This window comes from Carassius auratus, chromosome 26 (assembly GCF_003368295.1).
Source record: "Carassius auratus strain Wakin chromosome 26, ASM336829v1, whole genome shotgun sequence".
Taxonomy (NCBI): Eukaryota; Metazoa; Chordata; class Actinopteri; order Cypriniformes; family Cyprinidae; genus Carassius; species Carassius auratus.
Genome location: NC_039268.1, coordinates 970,876 through 990,630, shown reverse-complemented (window position 1 = coordinate 990,630; position 19,755 = coordinate 970,876). Strand labels below are relative to the sequence as shown.

The 19,755-nt window shown below is 38.4% G+C and overlaps 1 protein-coding gene across 2 annotated transcripts in view; it reads right to left on the bottom strand.

Annotated features, from left to right (window-relative positions):
* Positions 1 to 19,755, bottom strand: part of LOC113044020 (lymphoid enhancer-binding factor 1-like) — a 38,559-nt gene that overhangs the window by 11,439 nt on the left and 7,365 nt on the right. For both annotated transcript variants that reach the window (XM_026203609.1, XM_026203610.1), the window contains exons 4-8: positions 4,451 to 4,583; positions 2,745 to 2,835; positions 2,128 to 2,247; positions 783 to 945; positions 78 to 185 (exon numbers count right to left, since the gene is read on the bottom strand). In XM_026203609.1, the coding sequence (XP_026059394.1) occupies positions 78 to 185; positions 783 to 945; positions 2,128 to 2,247; positions 2,745 to 2,835; positions 4,451 to 4,583 (615 nt within the window). The remainder of the gene's footprint in view (positions 1 to 77; positions 186 to 782; positions 946 to 2,127; positions 2,248 to 2,744; positions 2,836 to 4,450; positions 4,584 to 19,755) is intronic.

Genomic DNA, 19,755 nt, shown 5'->3' with positions numbered 1-19,755 from the left:
ATTGTATTTACTTTCATGCAATCAACACACGACACGACTCTCACTCTCAGGCAGTGTGTGTTAGCGTGGACACTTACATAATTGTCTCTGGCAGACCATCCTGGGTAGAGCTGCATATGGAGCTGCCGTTCCTTGCGGGCTAATTCGTAATACTTAGCTTGCTCTTCCCGAGATAAAGCATGCCACTGTTCAGTGCAGAGGGAGATTAGAGAAGGGGGGGGGGGGGGTAGTCAATTACTGACATGCACTTTTAAGTTCCTTCCAAAGAGACGCGTGCTGGCGTTTGGCTAAAAATCCTTGTTAACTCTAAAACATTGCGTGTGTGTGTGGGTAAATGTGTGCGAGTGCATGTGCACGCGTGCCTGGGGGTGGAATGGAACATGATGGAGAGATTAACATATGCAACGATGAGAGAAAGGAAGAAAAAAAAAAAAAAACACAAAACTTTGATTTCATATCAAAACACTGGTTCCAATTTAACGGCGCTTTACTTCAAACCATGTCAGGGTGCAATTACCCCACACTGCCGCAAAACGGTCCTTTGCTGTGGCTAGCCGCCTCTAACCACTGAGGCTTTGGTTAAAGCATTAAATATGTTTAACGGTTCCTCTTTTTCCAATTCCAAAATGGAGCGTTAAAAACGCTACCTGCCCAGGTTTCCGAGCTGTCAGCTTGTGTGTTGGTGTACTTGTAAAATTAAGTTAGACGGAAGTGCTAACTACAGTAGATTTCTTTGTGAAGGAGGTCACATGGTGCAAGCGACCCACGAATCAGATACGTACCCTCCGCCCGAGGATCTGATTGATCGCGGCGCTCTCCTTCAGCGTGCATTCAGCCACCACATTGGCACGCATCTCTTTCATATACAGCATGAAAGCGTTTAGAGGTTTCTTGATGTGAGGTCTTTTGGGCTCCTGCTCCTTTCTCTGCTCGTGCTGAGGTTTCCTGGAGAAACAAAGAGGAGGAAAGAGTTAAAAAAGAGGGGAAAAAATGATTAAGTGATACAGGGAAATACAAAGGGGAAAAACGCTCAGAGGGTGGTGCGAAATCGGCTGCCACAGCGACGCCATGAAGTGTGAGAGCGCCGAATGTCTGATTCCAGCCGCCAATCGGAGGACTGCGTGAGAGAACAATCTGGGAGCCAGTGCCGAAAAACTAGCAGCGGCTTTTAATTACGTCCAGTTGGGTGCTTTCATGCAAAGAGATTACTTCACCAGTAATGGCAACCAAACCTTTATATTCACTCCAACTCTATGACTCCCAAGCCCTACAGCTCCCAGTAATTCACTCCCGTTGTTGACCTGGACCTGATACCTCAAGCCAACTGCATGGCTCATAACAGTCAAAATTAGAAAGAAATAATAAATGAACATCAATAAAAACTGGAGCAGATACTTGTTATGGCTTATAATGGATACATGGTTAACAATACATTTCAGGACAATTTTGTCTGAATAAATTCTAAATAAAACTTTAAAAACTGAAATCATGATGAAACAGAAACAGTGACAGATCTTTCTTCCATATTGTTACAGATTAAAAAAAAAACAATGTAGGGCGGATCTTGTGTTTTGAGATATTGGCATTGTACTCAAAAGTGGAGGCAGATGAATGTGAGCTTGCAAAGTCATCAGGGAAGCATATGTCACCAAAGAGAACTGTCATGTTCACTGGAAAGTCCAGTTTTGACATTTTAATTGGACTTTGTGGTCAAATTTAAAATAAACGAGTGCATGTTTAATTTTTTACATTAATGAATGATAAGATCTGTAATATGCATTCAGAAGATAGATTTTTTTTTAATGTCTAGTTTAAATGCACAACCTTGTAAAGTATGGTATGAAATCAAAAAATATATTTTCATTTAGAGATTTACTAGATTGAATTTATTAGTATTATTAAACTAATTAATAATTGTAAAAATATGTAAAATAATGTAAAATGAGCACAAATAAATATACAATATCAGCCTATAGATCTCATATTAGCCATTATTAATAAATTGAAACAACAAATCCCTAATAATGAAAGCAGGGTAAATATATTTGCTATGAGGGAACATAAACACATAGATTGCATTTTTAGCATGCTGTAAAATGCTAGCAGCTTACTAAATGGGATACTCACATGTGCATCAGGTCTGTGTCGTGATGTGGTTCGTGTTTCACCTGTGGGTTGACAATGGCGGGATGGGGGATTCCCGTGGCATGGGGTCCAGGAGGGCCTGGTACCATGTGATGAGAGAACCTGAGAACAAAACATAATGTGTGTGGGTTAATGCATATCATTTACTATCCACAGTATTAGTTATGTCTTAACCTTTTGAAGATTCATGCTAGGAAAAAATACATAAATAAATAAAAACAAACAAATAAATCAATTTTAAAATTGAAAATAAATAAAAATAAATATAATACAATTATTAAACAAATAAATTAATTCTATTAAAATACAATTATTAAACAGATATTAAAATAAAATAAGTCTTCAGGATTGTATGGCCAAATCACAAATAAATAAATAAATATCCAATATACCTCCCCAATTCTTCTGGATGGGATATAATGTAATGTAATATAATATATGAAGAATTTTATTGTTTCAACTTTACACAAATACCTCCAATACAACCTGAGCACTCAAAACCATTAGTTTCACACTTGCCAACCAAAAACGTTCTTTACGTTAATAATAATATAAACAACTAATGTCAATTATAACCATTTGGCCATGTGTTCACTCACCATCCGAGCGGAGGGGTCATCTGTCCAACTCCCCCTGGAGAAAGTGAGTAGAAATTGGGAATGTCTGGTCCAGGATGATGCCTGGGCATACCTGCATCAGGATTCAAGAAGGAGCAAATGAGAAAACGACATTGGCGTGTGTCAGTGTGAGATAGACACATCTGGAGAGCAGCAGTGTGGCATCACAGTCGGGCCCTACGGTCCGGTGCGGTGCATAAGCGGATCATGGGATAATTAGGAATGCTTTTGCGCTGTTCTAATAAGCCCTGCTGATATGATTCATGCTGCTTAGGGATGTCAGTTGGTCTGAAGTACTAAGCTTCTCGACTTCACTCCAAACACATGCATGCACGCTCTCACATACACACATTTGCACCAAGGTCAAGACTGTGTTCGTGTATAAAGACTTAAATCAAGGAGGGAAAAAGTGAAGTAAGACCCTAGGGCGAAATTAAACTGTCAAAGGGGCGTCAGTGTACAACAACAAAGCCCAAGGAACATACACACACACACACAGCAAGAACATGCAGTTTAAAAACAAACCCCTGCATATCCAACTCATAATCTTTCTCTCCATTGTTTCAAATGGAGCAGTTTGGTTCAGAAAATGACTAAGATGGGTATTGAATTACTGCGTTAACTACTGGCTAACACTATTCAGGTTTTTCCGACTTTCCATGCTAAGTGAGACGACCGAATCATGAAACACATGAAAAAAGATCTTGAAAAGGCTCCTCTCTCACAAGTGTATTATTTTCAGTTCTGCCCTCAGCCTATTATGTCTGATGAATAAGTGACTCCATGTTTGTGTTTGTGTACGAAAACAGAGGAAGTTTTGGATCACTGGCCAATCTGCTCGTGGCGTGCGGCCTCATTCAGGCTAAATATAGCTCTCCAGACCTCCTCGGCTTCATCACATCCTGTCTGCCCGCTCCCTCGCCGCTCGCCACAGAGGTGAGGGTTAGCCGGAAGGAGCGCATATGGAGTTCGGTTCGCGTGCAACAACACCCGCCAAAACCCTCTCCGCCCCTTTGAGACGTTAACCCTACCTCTTTCAACTGACTTGAGGAAAATAAGATTCTAGTGAAAAAGAGCTGTTAGCTTATAAAGTATATAGTTAATGTCTCTTCGTATCAGTGATAATAAGAGTGCTTAAAAACACAAGGAAAATAAAATAAACATACAAATAAAAAAATATTCCAGTGTCATGTCTAGCTAAACCAACATTTATTTCTTCTGTGGAACACAAAATAATGCATTTTGGAGAATGTTGGTAACCAACCAAAACACTGACATTTTAAAAAATATATTATATTATGTTTCACAGAAGAAAGTCATACAGGTTTGGAAAGACAGGAGGGTGTATTAAAGTTACAGATTTTTAAACATTTAAATTCAATCAAATCCCAGAGAACAAATTCTACATAATCCCCCATTCAATAATCAATGTAAAAATGCAGTAAATGTGAATTATTCTTATGATTACATTTTAAATGTTAAAGTACTTATCTAACTTAAATGTGCGGATTCAACTACAAGCATTTCATTTGTACATTGATTTCCCTGAGATTCGTAAACAGATGTAATTGGAGGCAGGACTATCTGTTTTCTGACCAATGGCAGTGTCTATAAGTCATTGTGATTTTAAATGACTTCAACAGTTTGCAATGAACAGTAGTGTGTTTATGCAGTTGGCATGCGTTTACCTTGTTTGGCATTGACGTCCTGTGGGTGGTGTCCCGAATGTGGGCCGGGGGCGAAGTGCTCGTCGCTGTATGTGATCAGAGGGGTGAGGGGGTGAATGGCATGGGACGGCTGGACCACCGGCACCTTATTTGACTGCAAAACACAGAGGGAAAAACTGATATTGTAACAACCTCAAATGTGACCGGGGCATTCAGACTCAGAACAAATGGGCAACGAGCCACCAAAGTTGAGCACCTCACAAGTGATGATGTGTGGATTGTGTACTGCAGGGTTTTAGGGCAGAACCAAATGAATAAAGAAGGGGGTTGGGAGAAACAAAGTGTGGGTTAGAGGAGGAGAGAATGAAAAACAGGGAGGGAGGGAGGGAACGCCACAGGGCAGAGGCAGACCAGAGGTCTCGGAGCTGAAGATCAAAGGGAATCATTAGCCAGTGAATAAGGGAGTTCATTACAGAGCCCCGACCGTCTGCGGTGGAACTAAGCAGGGTTAATCACGTCAGCAGCGGACTCGACACACACACACGCACACACACACACAGATCTGAGCTGACTCACAAAGCAATGCTCAGCACACCACAAAAGCACATCAAGTACACCGTGTTCAAGAACATGTAGTCATTTTTCAGATAATTGGTGAGCTACTCCTTTACCTGGCCTACAGAAGATCTATTTCTGTCTTGTGTCTAAAATAGTGAATTTATAAGATATGTGCACAATGTGATAATTGCCTAACTTTGCATTTTCATTTAGCCTAAAGTCAAAGGTGAGGGCTTTGGATCAATGAAAGAATCAAGGTGGAAACTAATTTGGTATATCAGTCATCAGCCGCAAATGTGAATTTTGAATATATGCATTATTATTATAGTTGACTTAACTGAAACTAACATTTATTTCCATAACTTGAAATAAAATACAAAAATAAAATGTATAGTTGCAATATTTCATTTTCAATTTGATGTACCGAAATAAACTAAAACTGAAATAAAAAAAGATAACTACAAAGAGTTTAAAAAAAATAAAAACCACAAAAAAGCAACAAAATTACAAAAACGTATGAAAATGAAAACAGAAGAAATTAAAACAAAAAAATATAATTAAAAACTACAATAATAGCTCTGATACTAAAATAACACTGGTGTAGATTACAAGAAAAACAGCAATAAAGTTTGCCAGAAAAATATGATTTAACCATTTTATAAGGAGACAAACTTATTTACCATTAAACAATGTGGTGGCATGAGAACAATGAAATACACATTTAATACACAGCCTTTGCCCTTCATTTAGTTGCAATAACTAAAAAAAAGTGTCCTGTATTTGTTAAGAAGACCGAAACAAGAGAGAAAAGGAAGAAATTACCTAATAAATCTGATTTACTCTGACCAAAGTCACTTGAACACACATTCATTTTTTGCACTGTGAGTGGGAAATTCCCAGCAAGACTTGAAAGCAGCTTTTGATCAAACCATATGCATTAAAAAAAGATGAAAAATGTCCTATGAAATCAATCAAAAAAAAAAACATGAAATCGCTTAGAGAGAAAAGTGCACAAAATCAGTTATTGATTGCATGTTGTTCCTAAGGTTCAGCTGTATTTGAATGTTCAACAGCACAACTCATGAGAGAAGCGAGATGGCTAAAAAGCGGCCCACCCGTGCCGCAGGCAAAACTCCCACAGGCATGAGTGAATGGTTTGTCCTAATCTGGGAGCAAAGGTTGCTGTTTCCGACCAGCTAATTGGCCAGAGAGACAGGTGTAGGGTGCCATTTCCTCGGCAGACGTGCAGTACTGCTGTAAAACCACGGGGCGGGGGGAGTGTGTGCGAGTGTGCTTTGGAGGGGGCGTTATTTTGGAGTCTCCCAGACACGGGACAGAAGCCGAGAGGGAGGACGATGATATGAATGGCATTCTCTGGAAAGATCTCAGCTTTGATAACTTTCAACAACACTCGGAGTTCCAAACACGTCAGAAACGCCTACGCCTTCCAAGGCATTTTTGGGATTCTCGAGAGTGAGCTGATGATATACAATAGTATATTTCTGTATTGCGAAATGCTTTCAAAATGTAGGACATGCTCCTGGATCCTTTGTTGGTTCTGGAAAAACAAACATAGTCCTCCTAACCCTATCCCTACCCCAAACCCTATAAACCCAAAGCAAATGTTCAGTTGATAATGTTATTCAAACCCCAAGCCCTAAGCGAATCCCTAAAATATGCTGGGAATGTTGTCCCAAGACCAACAAGAGCAAGTCATATTTGGCTAAATCACGAACGGGTGTAGCAGCTATTATAATTAACCACTTTGCAAAGGTTATTCCACCCTGCTTTTTTGGGTAATAATAACTTAAACATACAGGTTTTAAAAACGTTGCTTCACTTCAGTGCAAAGGAAACAAATTGTATCCAGCTGGAATATCCGTTTTGAGACCAAGAACAAGCCTCAAGCGGTCACATCTGCAGGCAATCGGACAAACTCGCAGTTGGTACTGGGCGAACATTACATGCCTAATTAATATTCATGAGTCATACTGACCAGAATCATGATGGGTCAGATTCTGTGCCACAGAAATGTTGACCAATGCCGATGGGAATGAAAATACCTGTAATCCATGAAAAATATCTCGCTGGATTTTTTTCAAATAAATATAACCACACAAACAAAACAAATCCATTGTTGTTGTTTTACTATATTAATCTTGTAATTGTTCAGTCCAGCAGTATGTGGTTTAAATATGGTTCAACTCTTGGTCAGAGGTGATGGCTAATCTGGAGAAGTAGTTTTAAAAAGGGTCTTATCCTACCTAAAGGAAACCTTATCCCTGACTCGGCCTCATTACTAATGTGTGACTCGGGGGCAGAAGCTACTGAGAAAGGCCCTCACTGGAAGCCTGCTTGATAGCATCCTTACCCCCTCTTCATTTTACGCCTCTCAGCTCTTATTGGCTTTTCCTCTGGCAGAGAGATAAGAGGCAGGCATATTTTTAATTTAAGCCTCTGGTCTCTGTCTCCAAGTAAAGGAGAAAAAGAGATACAGAGGAATGGAGGAAGAACTTAAAACAGTTCGAGTTAAGGAGTCCACGCAAGCAACGTACAAAAGACACCACGACTCTCTGGTACGTCAATACAGGGTCGACTTACGGCAGCCATGAAAAGTGGGAGCTGGCACTTTGCGTTCCACCTTATTCGATCGGGGCCTCTTTTAGGTCCTCTCAGTCGCAGCTGTCAGAGCCCATTTCTCTCAGCTTCTTAATAAACTGCCATCTTGGTGCATTGCATGAAGCTAAAATTCCAGCAGGGAACCTCGAGACTGCTGTGACAATTTGCAGGGGCCCCCTGAGGCACAACCTCGAAAAAAAAAAAAAACATTCGCTTTTCCGGAACAAAGCAAAAAAAATGTTAAATTTAAATACATTCAACGTTCCAAAAATGTGGTTGCCTTTAATAAATGTAGAGAGGGTTTGGTGCTTTTAGCTTTCTGTGGTTTTAAATAAAAGTCACGCAGGGTGATTCACCACCACTCAAGGCCATTCAAATCCTTCCTGGTGGTTTGAGATCACAGGCTGTGCCACCCTGTTCCCAACACGGCTCAATGGCGTATTAAACTAAAAACACTTTCACTCAACCCGACCAGGAAGTGGCCGGACACCCCGGCTGACCACAGGAACCCGGGTCGGATGGTGCCATGGCGAACTTATCCCTAAGGATCTCTGAGTTTTCACAGGCCGGGTCGGCAGGATATAGCACGGACCTACCTCCCCCCGCTCTCTCTTTTATTTCGGAGAAAAATAATAGGCTTAGGTCTTTCTATTCATATTTGCAGAGAGGCGGTGCCGATTGAAAAGAAGCATGTCCATTTAGGATTTTATAAGCAGGTCTGGCCAAGTCTGCCTCTAGAGCCCCTCAGATGTGGTTTTAAAAGAAATTTCATTGTGCAGAACTCAAACTGGCTGAGGGCCTGCAGAAAATCCAGAGGAAGGAGGCTAAAGCCAGAGTTCGGGAATTTGGGAGTTTGGAGACAAAATGGACACTGTTCAGTTCAAACCTCTCCAAGAAAGCAGCTCTACTTCAAACCAGTCAGCACGAAACACTGAAGACTAATGCCCAGATGGTAACCCTGAATTTTCCCAGAATGAGTTTTACCATACAAACATGACTTTCCTAACCCAAAACCAGCTCTGTTAGCAAAGCACCCTTTTCTCTTCTTCCCAAAACCAACCCAGGCTCACTGGAAAATGTTGCCTGTGATGACACTTTTGCAAAATTATATTACGTTGCTTCTTGCACTTATAGGCAATGTGGCACATATATATGATTTTTTTAAACTTAAAATCTTAATGCTCTAACTTGTTAGAAAATGACATACCACCTACACTAAACCTAACTAATAGTGATAAAAGAACATGTGAGAATGCATTTGATTAAAGAAACCATGATATTTTAGCTTGCTTCTATGATTGTTTGAGTTCTTTTATTATGACTTATGTTTCACAAGATTCATACGATAACGTCTTGCGTTGCAAATGCAATGCTGTAACAGGTGCGCTACCGAGCAAGTTTAATACGTCAGAAAAGCCATACATAGGAAACAGAGTATTTGATGCAAACATCTATTCGTTTTTATTAAGATATTTATTAGTTTACAAATCATGCACTACGGCCAAATTGTTTTGTGGTTGTAATAGTATTGTGCAAGGAACTATTCTAAAATAAGCCGTTATTAAAAGTTGTTGTGTTTATTCACTAGTGTTTATTCAAGATTAAAATTTTATGTGTAGACACAGTTTTGCAGTTTTATAGGTAGAGTTGCATATTTACAATTAGCTTATGTTGCCAAAACATTGCAAATGTTAACAGCAAGCGTTTTCGGCGCACCACCAGCCCTTTGTCCTCCACTCAATTATCTCATTTCCGTGGTATTGGGGGGAGGGGGTGGTTTATAATAATCGCTTTCCTCTACTGTAATTTATATGCAATGAGGACTCCTCATGCCCGCGGCTGCAATGAAGCGGCTGTGTGAAAGAGCGAGAGGTGTTTTGCAAACATTCGAGGAGTTGGCAACTTAAGTGCTAACGACAAATTGCCATACAGCTACAAATCTAGGTGAAATCTATTCATATTGTTTACCTACTAGAGAGAGAAAGAGAGAGAGATGCCCGCACACGAATAAAAGCAAATTAAAGAGTAAATGCATGGGTAGGTAGGTTCAAACAAGTCTCAGTTGTTCTCAGTTCAATACTCCACAGCAAGCATTTTTGGCATAATGATAATTACCACAGAAAATGTCAAATAAGCCTTTGTTTTTACATAGCAATAGTTGAAATATTGCATATAACTCACAGGCACAGCCAAGTCAGTGAGTGATTCAGTCAAATCTCTTAGTCTCATCTTGTCTATGTCCACATTACACTTAATGTAAGTCTTTGTTTTAGTAATACGAAGAGGAATGAGTTCAAATTATTTTCTGCAGTAAACTGACATTGGCATAAATGCAAACTATTTAACTTTCAAAATTATTTTGAAGCACTGTACAAGAAATGCAACTAACTTTCATAAGCAAAAATACAACCAATATCAGAGTTAACAGAGTCAAAGTAAAAAATAAGTACATAAAAAGTGTTAATTAAAAAATAATAAAATAGCTGAAGTTTAAAATCATTGAATTTTCAATATTATAAAAATAATTTAGCGATTATATTCTGCTGTTAATAGAGACAAATATTTAACCCTGCAAGTTTAAATATAAATACATATTTTTTTATTGAAATAAACATTTTTAAAAACCCATTTAAATTAATTATTTTAATATTATAAACAATTTTTTTCACTGTTTTTGCTGTACTTTGGATCAAATAAATGCAAGCTTGGTGAGCAGAAGAAACTTCTTAAAAAAAATAAAAAAATCTTACTGTTCAAAAACTTTGAACTGGTAATGTATCTTATATTTAACCCTAAAGTTCCTTTAATGCACTATATAAGAAATTAGAATAAACAAATAAAAAAATGTTGTGATTTGCTTTAGGTTTCAGACTATTGAAACATTTCACAAAAGACAGTCCAGTTCTGAATAGAAACACACCCTGCACAATCAGCCAAAACAGTTCTCACCCACAGACACACACACACACACACACACACACACACACACACAGCCAGGTGTTCATACTCACATTCATGCTCTCATCCCATTGGTAGGAATGCATGACCTTTAAACAACAAAGATGAACACACACACACACACACACACACACACACACACACACGGTGCCCACTCAATTTGATATTGGCCCTTTAAAGCCCCAGTAAGTGAGCAACCCCAGTACTGAGCCGCCTAAATAAAGAGAGGCCCCCAGTCTAGAGCGGTGGGTTATAAATGGAATGTGATATTGGCAGGACGACCTGTTGGCTCTGGGACTTGATGTAACCAAACCCAATTAATGAAGCGCTCTCATGGCACATGCCACATGCCCAAGGTAACGATACAAACAAGAGGAGGAAGTGAAGGATGGATGGAGAGAGCGAGAGGTAGAGGAGAGGAGAATGAATGAATGAAGGAAGGCCTGCCCTCAAGGCTTTAAAAGAAAGAGAGAGCGCAATAGAATGAGTGGAAGAGAGACCTTATTTTAATAATTCTCAGGAACTAAATTAAAATAACTTAATAGTTAAGAATAGTTCAAGTTAAATTATGGGGATTGTAGTACAAAAAAAATAAAATAAAAAAATGGAGCAATATGAATACATAATAGATAAACATTTGATCTCCTTTTGTATTTTTATATGAAATAAAGAAAATAGGTATTAATAGATAAATGTATACAGAAATAATTTGTACCATGATATGAACAGAATTTTCAATAAAAAAATTATTAAAACATAATAATAATAATTATAATAATAAATATATTATAAAATAATAATACAAACAATATTATTCTTATTATCATCAAAAAATATGTGTGTAAATAATTATTCTTAATTATTATCAATATAAATTTATAAATACAAAATATTAAGAAAAATTCCTTTTGTTTAATGTATGAAAAAAATACAATTTATATTTAAATATAAATCAATTAAATTAAATTAAAATAACTAAAATTAGAAGTTCTACAAAATAATTATTGATGTTATGATTAAAAGTATTGTGTTGTGTTAAAAACAAGATCATTTTTCAAAATAATAATAATTATTATAATTATTTATTATGCCATTTCAGCTCTTCAATTCACATGTTAGCTTAAGTTCAAAGCATGGCATTAAGAAATTTGACAGCAGTGCACCAGCTGTCATCTGCAAAAGGCAAGCAGAGCAGCAGAACATCAAACATCTCTCCCATTAACGCCCCAGAAAACCACATCACCGGCATATGCAGCACTGCATTCTGACAGATGTGAACCATAAAACAAACACAAATGTGATACATAAGGCACTGGAAGTTCGCCAACCCGAGGCGACGCACAGATGAGGGATTTAAAGCTCGTTGAGAATAAAATACAATATTTATCAAGACAATAAGGCGACAAGGATGCTTCCTAAAAGACAACACAGGATTAAATGAAGAGTGTAAAGGGTTGAGTCTGTGTTGTGAATTATATAGACACTACTGATTGGTTGTCAGGTAACATTGTGTGGAGGTTATATAAAGGTTTGGCAGGGCTTCTCAACATGCTGCACGTTCACCTTGCTGCTTACGCAGGGCTCATTCTCACAGCAGGACCTGGTCACTTCAAAGCGCCACCGAAAGGTCAAGCATTCCACTGGAGTGGAGCGGTCAGCAGGCAGCACGGCGTCCACTCACCAAACACACACACGTGCCATTAGCATGCATTCTGACAAACACAGCCACATACATTAAACTTTAAAAGCCAGCGTGACGTCTATGCGCCAAACACACGCATTCGTGATCCTCCCAAACATGTTGGAAGTGCAGAAAGCATATGAATGAACACTTGTTTATTCCTTCCTTTCATACGGAGCCAGCTCTCGCTCTCACTTGGTTATTTATGGAAGGCCGATTCTCCAACATAATCAAACTGGCCAATCACAGCTACACAACATGCTAGGGATACTTTGACAAACAACAGAAAAGCAGCAGCTCAAAAGCAAAGTACAAATGAAAGGACTGCAATTTTCTTGCTGAATGTATAGTTGGAGCACTTTCTGAGGCTACTGATCAAATCACTAAGGTCTGAACAAACCCTTAACCCTGAGTATTAGTGCGTTACCTGCACAGTCTGTGCTACGGGCAGGAGTGATACCTCAAATTATGCAGCGATCAGATCGGAATGTTTGCTTATAATAACAGAACTGCAGAAAGTTTCCAAACTGGTAAGATAAAATTAAATTAAAACAAATAAGAGTTAATATAAAATAACTGAAAAACATTTATTTTTATTTTAAATAAAAATATAATACAACTGAAGTCATTTTTATAAAAAAAAAAAAAAAAAAGTTTATTGTAATAAAATGACAAGAGTAAATAATTAGTTTCAAATTATCTTGCTTTATTGTATTTTTATTAAAAGAAATTAATCAAGTATTTTTTTTAAATATATATATATCTGTGTGTGTGCGTGTGTGTGTGTGTGTGTGTGTGTGTGTGTATATATATACACATACACATACATACACACACTAATGCATAAACACATCTTTTGATGTTCTACAGAAATAATTGGAAACCACCATGCAAAAAATATTACCAAAAAAAAAAAAATTATAATAATAAAGCAATTTCAGCTCCTCAATTGTTGTGCTAGTTCATAATACCTTAGCACAGTGATCCTCAAATCTGGCTCTGGAGAGTTTAACTCCAACCCTAATCAAACAAACCTACCTGTGATTTTCTAATGATCCTGAAATGTGTTTGATTAGGGTTAGATCTAAACTCTGCAGGGAAAGTGGATCTCCCGAGCCAGATTTGACCACTGCCTTAGCGCATTCATTGCAACAAAAAATAAACCTCTAAAGTCGTAGCAGTTATGCACTCGAATATCTTTTTTCCCCTCATAATATAAAAAAGGAAAAAAATATTCTCCATACAAAAAGGGTAGCAGTCATTTCTAAGCCTGCATTAGAAGAGGTGGGATTTGCATGGCATGTGCAGACGGTGTTTTGCCAGCACAATCAGACAGGTATACGGCACGTAAATGGCTGCCACTCTAGATTTGGGAGGAACTTGTGGCGACGGGAGAATGAGACCTGCGGGGTGGAACAACCTGCTCCCTCTCTCTCCCTCGCTGCAGGGCAGGAGGCTCAGGTTAATGTTTAGAGAAGCGGTGATACACGTGTGTTTGCGAGCGCACCTGCAGCATCAGAGGCGCTGGGCTGTGGTGAATGGAGCTACTTCAGATGCCGGGTACTGACCTAGTTTCACACTCACAGCAACAAAGCCTGAGCTTTACGGCCCAGAGTTAGGGATTGAGATGAGAAGAAAAGAGGACGCGGAGCAGGGGGAGGGTGGGAAAGAGACAGACTGAAAGCAAATTAACATAGCGGAAGATGTGGCTTTCCGCTCTGCACACGTCATAAACTTCTTCTGTATGTTTGGAAACAACTACTTTCATTAATTACCTTTGGTGCCATTAGCTCTGCAGAACTTACACATTCAACCTATAAGGTGGAATATGATATGGTTTCTAATGGTGGTTTTTAACATATACGTGTTTTTACTACAGTGATCTGAATCATTGAACACTGGCCTGAGTCTCTATGATGTTCTGGTCACTAAATATAAACTCATAATAAAGGAGAGATCTCAGAGTTAAAAGATAGGCCTATCCATTTAATCAAGGTTTAAGAAAAAAAAATAACAGCACACGTCCTCAAAAAAAAAAAAAAAAAAAAAAAGTATTGAAGATTCACTGTTTCCAGAAATCACTTTCTTTACATGAAACATTGCCAAACAAGGCACAAAAAAAGGTCTCTGTGGTCATTATTTGAGCAGTTTGCAGAGATACTTTAAAGTAAACATTTTTCTCAAAGGCTGCAAGAAATCAAAACCTGTTCTGACAGATTCGAGACTGAATACGTCTCAATAAAGCAGAGGGATCAATTGTAACAACCCGACATCTTCACTCTTTTATCACGTAAAGCCTTTGTCGCACTGTTTTGCTTGTAGGTAGGACAATACCGTATTACGCACAAACCTCTCATATAAATGTGGCCTCCACACATTGTAAGGGAATTAGCTAGTTAACCTCAACACAACTGCTTTTCAATTTAGCATCAGCCAGTCAAAACCCTCAGTCTGAGATCACACACACACACACACACACACACACACACACACAATAATCCCCGGAGAACAAATGACTTTTCCCAACCCATGCACTTCAACCAGCTCTTGAAAGTCGCCTCACATGCAGGACGGGCACCTCCCCCCGTTCGATACTTTTGAAGAAATGCTTTTGTGACTATTGTCCCAACTAAAGCAAACAAAACATGGCCTTTGTGCAAACAAGGCGAGACGCAGTGGAGGAGTATGCAAACGTCCACGAGGTCTTTGTTTTCCTGACTCTGTAATTTAACTCGGGGATAATGGGATAGGAGAGGGAACGGGTCCAAGTTCTGGTCCAACCAAAAGAAAACTGGCTTTTGTTTGATTAATATTCAGAAAATTAGCCTAACCCTTGGGTTGGGATAGGGTGCATTGTTCATTACATGACAAATGGAAAAACTGTAAATAAAAGGCGTCATATGCTGGATTTCCAAGAAGTTTTGAATTAATGTTCATTCTCAGAAGGAGTTGGTAACTCACATCACATCATGGGTGTGTGGATACAGATCAAGCTTTCAGTAACTCGAACGCAGTTAGGTTAATCCTCAAAATAGCTCTAATAATTGCAAACTAAATCCATAATGCATAAGCAGCCTGAGCACCATTTTCCATGGATGTATGCCATTTTAGATACCTAAATATTGATCAAAGACCAGGTATAAATCTCAGTGCAAACCTATCTAGAGTTTTCTGCTGGAACATGAATCATACCATTAATGTACGAGACAGATGCTTCCTAGATGGAGCTCTCCAAAAACTACAAAGTCCTGAAGCTCCACAATGTGCTACACAAATCACAGCCAATCAGACTATATTTAGATTTGTGCTGGTTTACTTCTTAAAGTGAAAAAAAAAATCATTAAAAAAAAATCAAGTAAATATATGCATTAAAGGGATATTTCACCCAAGAAATAACAATTCTGTCATTAATTACTCACCCTCAAGTCATTCCAAACCCATAAGACCTTGGTTCATCTTCGGAACACAATTAAGATATTTTTGATGAAATCCGAGAGCTCTCTAATCATGCATAGACAGCAATGCAACGGACAAGTTCAAGGCCAAGAAACAACCTTCCTTATGACAAAAGTGGTTCAACCATAATTTTATGAAGCTACGAGAGTACTAAAATAACAATTTCTTCTCTTCTGTGTAAGAAATTGTTGAATAAAGTAATTATTTTTGTTATTCGTTATATATTAGCGCACCAAATTTATTCTTATAGCTTCATGAAATCAAGGTTGAACCAATGATTAAATGCTAGATCATTTGAAATGTAGCTTCAAACCTTCCCTGGCAAGATATTTCAACCCATATTCAGATCTCAACAATGCATTGATTGTTTCTACCTAGCTTTATAATTCTACACAACAGCCAGTCCACTACATCCATTACCAGTCAGAAGTCCAAACACTGTACATTTTGAAATAATACAGCCATCAAAACTATTAAATAGCACTTCTAAAATGTTCTTTACATTTTTTAAATAAATGTAGAAATCTATCAATATTTAATTAGTATTTCAGTCAGTCTTTGGTCCTATAACTGGTCACCAATTCTTTTCAAGTGTCACAAGTGTTTTTAAATCACTTTTTGAATGGTGTGAGAAATAGTTTTATAATTAACAGTACAAATTACATGAACGGTGACAAAAATGTATTTAAAAGTTATTTCAAAGCAAAGATTATTGCGGTAGAGAAAGTAGTGAAAAAATATCTTTTCACTTTTTTTTTTTTTTTACATTTAAGAAAATACTTTTTCAGTTTTTCTATTTGTCAAAATTTATTTAATGTGTTAGTCTACTTACTGTTTATTTTATAATTATAAAAATGTAATAGCGATTTATAAATATATATATTTTTAAAGTTTTTTCAGTGTAGTATTTCAATTAATAAGATGCCATAAAAACCAAAAGCATTGGAATTACAACAAAAGTTTCAAATTCTAAAATACTGTTCATATTAAGTTCAGCATTTCACTCTCCACAGCTTGACAACTTCCCAAAAGTATTTCACATTAACCACACTTGCATATACAAAAATAATTGTAAGCATTGAAGCAAAAGTCTTTCGATCAAAAGATGAGAAACAAACTCAGTCAAGTGTGTCCAGTCTAGTTTTACTGTAAGCATTGCCAGGCCCAGCATCAGCACAACGTACAGTCTCATAATAAGCCGTAAATTGAATTGTATTATTACCTATGCACATCCTTTGGGAGACACAGTTGCTTTAATAACTAGCGGTTGAGAGAAGTTGGTATGAGGCACAAAGGCAAAGACGAACAAATGCACTCTTGCAAAGTATTTTTATAGGTTTCATCATCCAGCATCAAACAACTGAGGAAAGCAAACAAAGTGCTACTCGTCTCAGGTCTTACATCCACACCCAGAACGAGTTTGAGAAAGAGAGAGCATATCATACAACAAAATAGACTGTGAATGAAAGCAGATGTCCTAAAAACACACAAAAAAAGATTGTATTTGGACACAGTCTCATATCAGAGGCTCTATACGTTTGTGAAGGGCCCTTCAGTGATAAATGAACACTCCACATGGGTTCAAACCAATTAGCGATAGAGAAAAAAACAGCACAATGCAGGTCTGTGGAGATCAGTAACAGTAATGCAGAAAGCCAGACTCAGAGATGAAAGATCAGATCAAAGGGACAGAGCAGTCAATTTGTCTGATGAACCTTATTAACAATAGGCTGACATCAGGGGCACTGGTAATGGTTTATATGTAGTTTGTGTTAGCTAAGCATGAACATAAGCATACACGCATATATATATTCTTATATATATATTCTTAAGACTGCATTCATTTGATTCAAAATACAGTAAAAACAGCAGTATTGTGTATTTTTTTTAATTTGAAATAAATGTTTTCTATGTGAATATTTAAAAATTTAATTTATTCCAGTGATGCAAAACTGAATTTTCAGCATCATTCCTCCAGTCTTCAGTGTCACCGATCCTTCAGAAATCATTCTGATTTCCTGATTTGCTGCTCAAGAACATATTATCAATGTTGAAATTGGTTGTGCCTCTTAATAATAATATTATAAATTAAGTATTAAGTTCCTCAAATGTAATGTTTATAATATATAAAAAGGAATTTTTAAAATTACTTCTTTTTGCATAAAACAAAATTTTTTTAAATATATTTTATTGATGATTTCATTTAAATTGATATATTATAAATACAGAATACAAAACTCATTTTTATATATTTTATCAGTCTATGTAAAGTAAATTGATATAAACATACATGCATAATTCATTTCAGAAATCAACAAACACACATTTTTTAATTATACTATATTGAGGTTTATACATTTGTCATTATTAAATGATATCATGTAGTCTATATATTGCAATCAAACTGGCTACGGGATGCCCTTTCTATTGGCCACTGAAAAGCTCCACCCATTGGATCATGTGTTTATGTTGCCATCAACATCTAAGTGAGAGTATTTTCCACAAATTGAACTCCTCCAGGGGCGGGATAGTTGCCCCGTTACAGTCTAATGTGGGAAAGCCTGGAGGTTGGGGGTGGGTGCACTGCTGGGGCTGCGGAGGCACAACCGGCCACACGCTCCACTACAATAGCAGGGCCTCGTTAGCTCTGTAACAATCCCACTGCACACACCACCAAAACATCGCTGACATAAATATGGGGACATCTGCAAGGGTAATCACTGCATTGTGCTCCCATTTTCTGCTCTGCTGGACGGCAACAGGGCAGCCTGCTTTTCAACGCCTCCTCCCCTCCGCAGGCCCTCGCTTCCCTCCCCGGCCTGGGCTCCGTTTCTGGGGTCAGAGTCCCTCAGGTAACAAAACCCTCTGAGACTTGTGCTGAATAACATGTAATTACTCCCACAATCTGATTGATTTTGGCCAGAATAGGGCAAAAGGACACCTTTGACTTCCTGCTACCCTCCTTCAGTGTATCCTTGTCACTTTTTTCTACATTTACCATTCGCCTTCCCCTCCCCATCCTCATTCGTTTCCATGCACAACAACCCCCTCTAATTCCCCACACCATCCCTCGCTCACCCTCCCCTTTTCTCTCTCTCTCTCTCTCTCCAGCGCTCACGAAACGAAGCCAAGACTCTTCATCTAGTAGGAGGCAGAAGGCTTTGAAGAGATCAAAGCCAAGGCCGCGAGCAGTTGTGCGCCCTGGGAATACGCCGCAGTTCTCTGCTCCACAGCCCCCTTTTTCCAGCGTCATGTCGGATTGCAGCTGGATTGCATTTCGCCAGTTTTCTTAATGCTCTCGGTTTTGACTTTGACATCACTGATCCCCCCCAATACACACACACACACACACCTTTAACACAAACGAGTGAGAAGGGAAGACAGAAAAAAAGACAAAAACAAGGGAGCGAAGGAGAGAAATCAAAGAGAGTGGAGTTATAATGAAAAAGCTGGAAAAGAAAGGAGTAAAAAAGGAGGAAAGGGAGCAGAAGAGATTGACAGGGTGATTTTTATTTTCACAACTCCATAATTGGCCAGTTCAAAGGCACATGAAAAAAGGAAGCATTTGTTTTCAATTCTGCGGCAGATATGAAAGGAGCGACAAACTTTTATGAGTTTCCCAAAAATTAAAGACAGGCTCGTTTCACATTCAAAGAACAGGGTGTTTTTTATGACCAAGACCACACAAAAAGAGCTGATAGCAAAGCCCTCCCGTCTGCTGCAAACAAGAGTTGACTGACTGACTGAAGCCCCTTTCACACTGCACGTCGGACCCGCAATATTCCCGTAACATTGCCTGGTCGCCTTCTGTGTGAAAGCAACCACGTCCCGGAATTGATTACCGAATCGAACCCGGGTCGGGGACATAGTAACATTGCGGTAATCGATCCGGAACGAGCGCTGTGTGAACAAAAGCCAGATCTAATTCGGTATCGAAGTGATGACGCGCGTTATCGCGCGACTCTTTTACCGGCTGTTTTGAAGGAAGATCAACATTCGCGACGAAAACATATGTGCAAACTGTAATGAAGCAGAGATCAGTTAGTTCCTCACT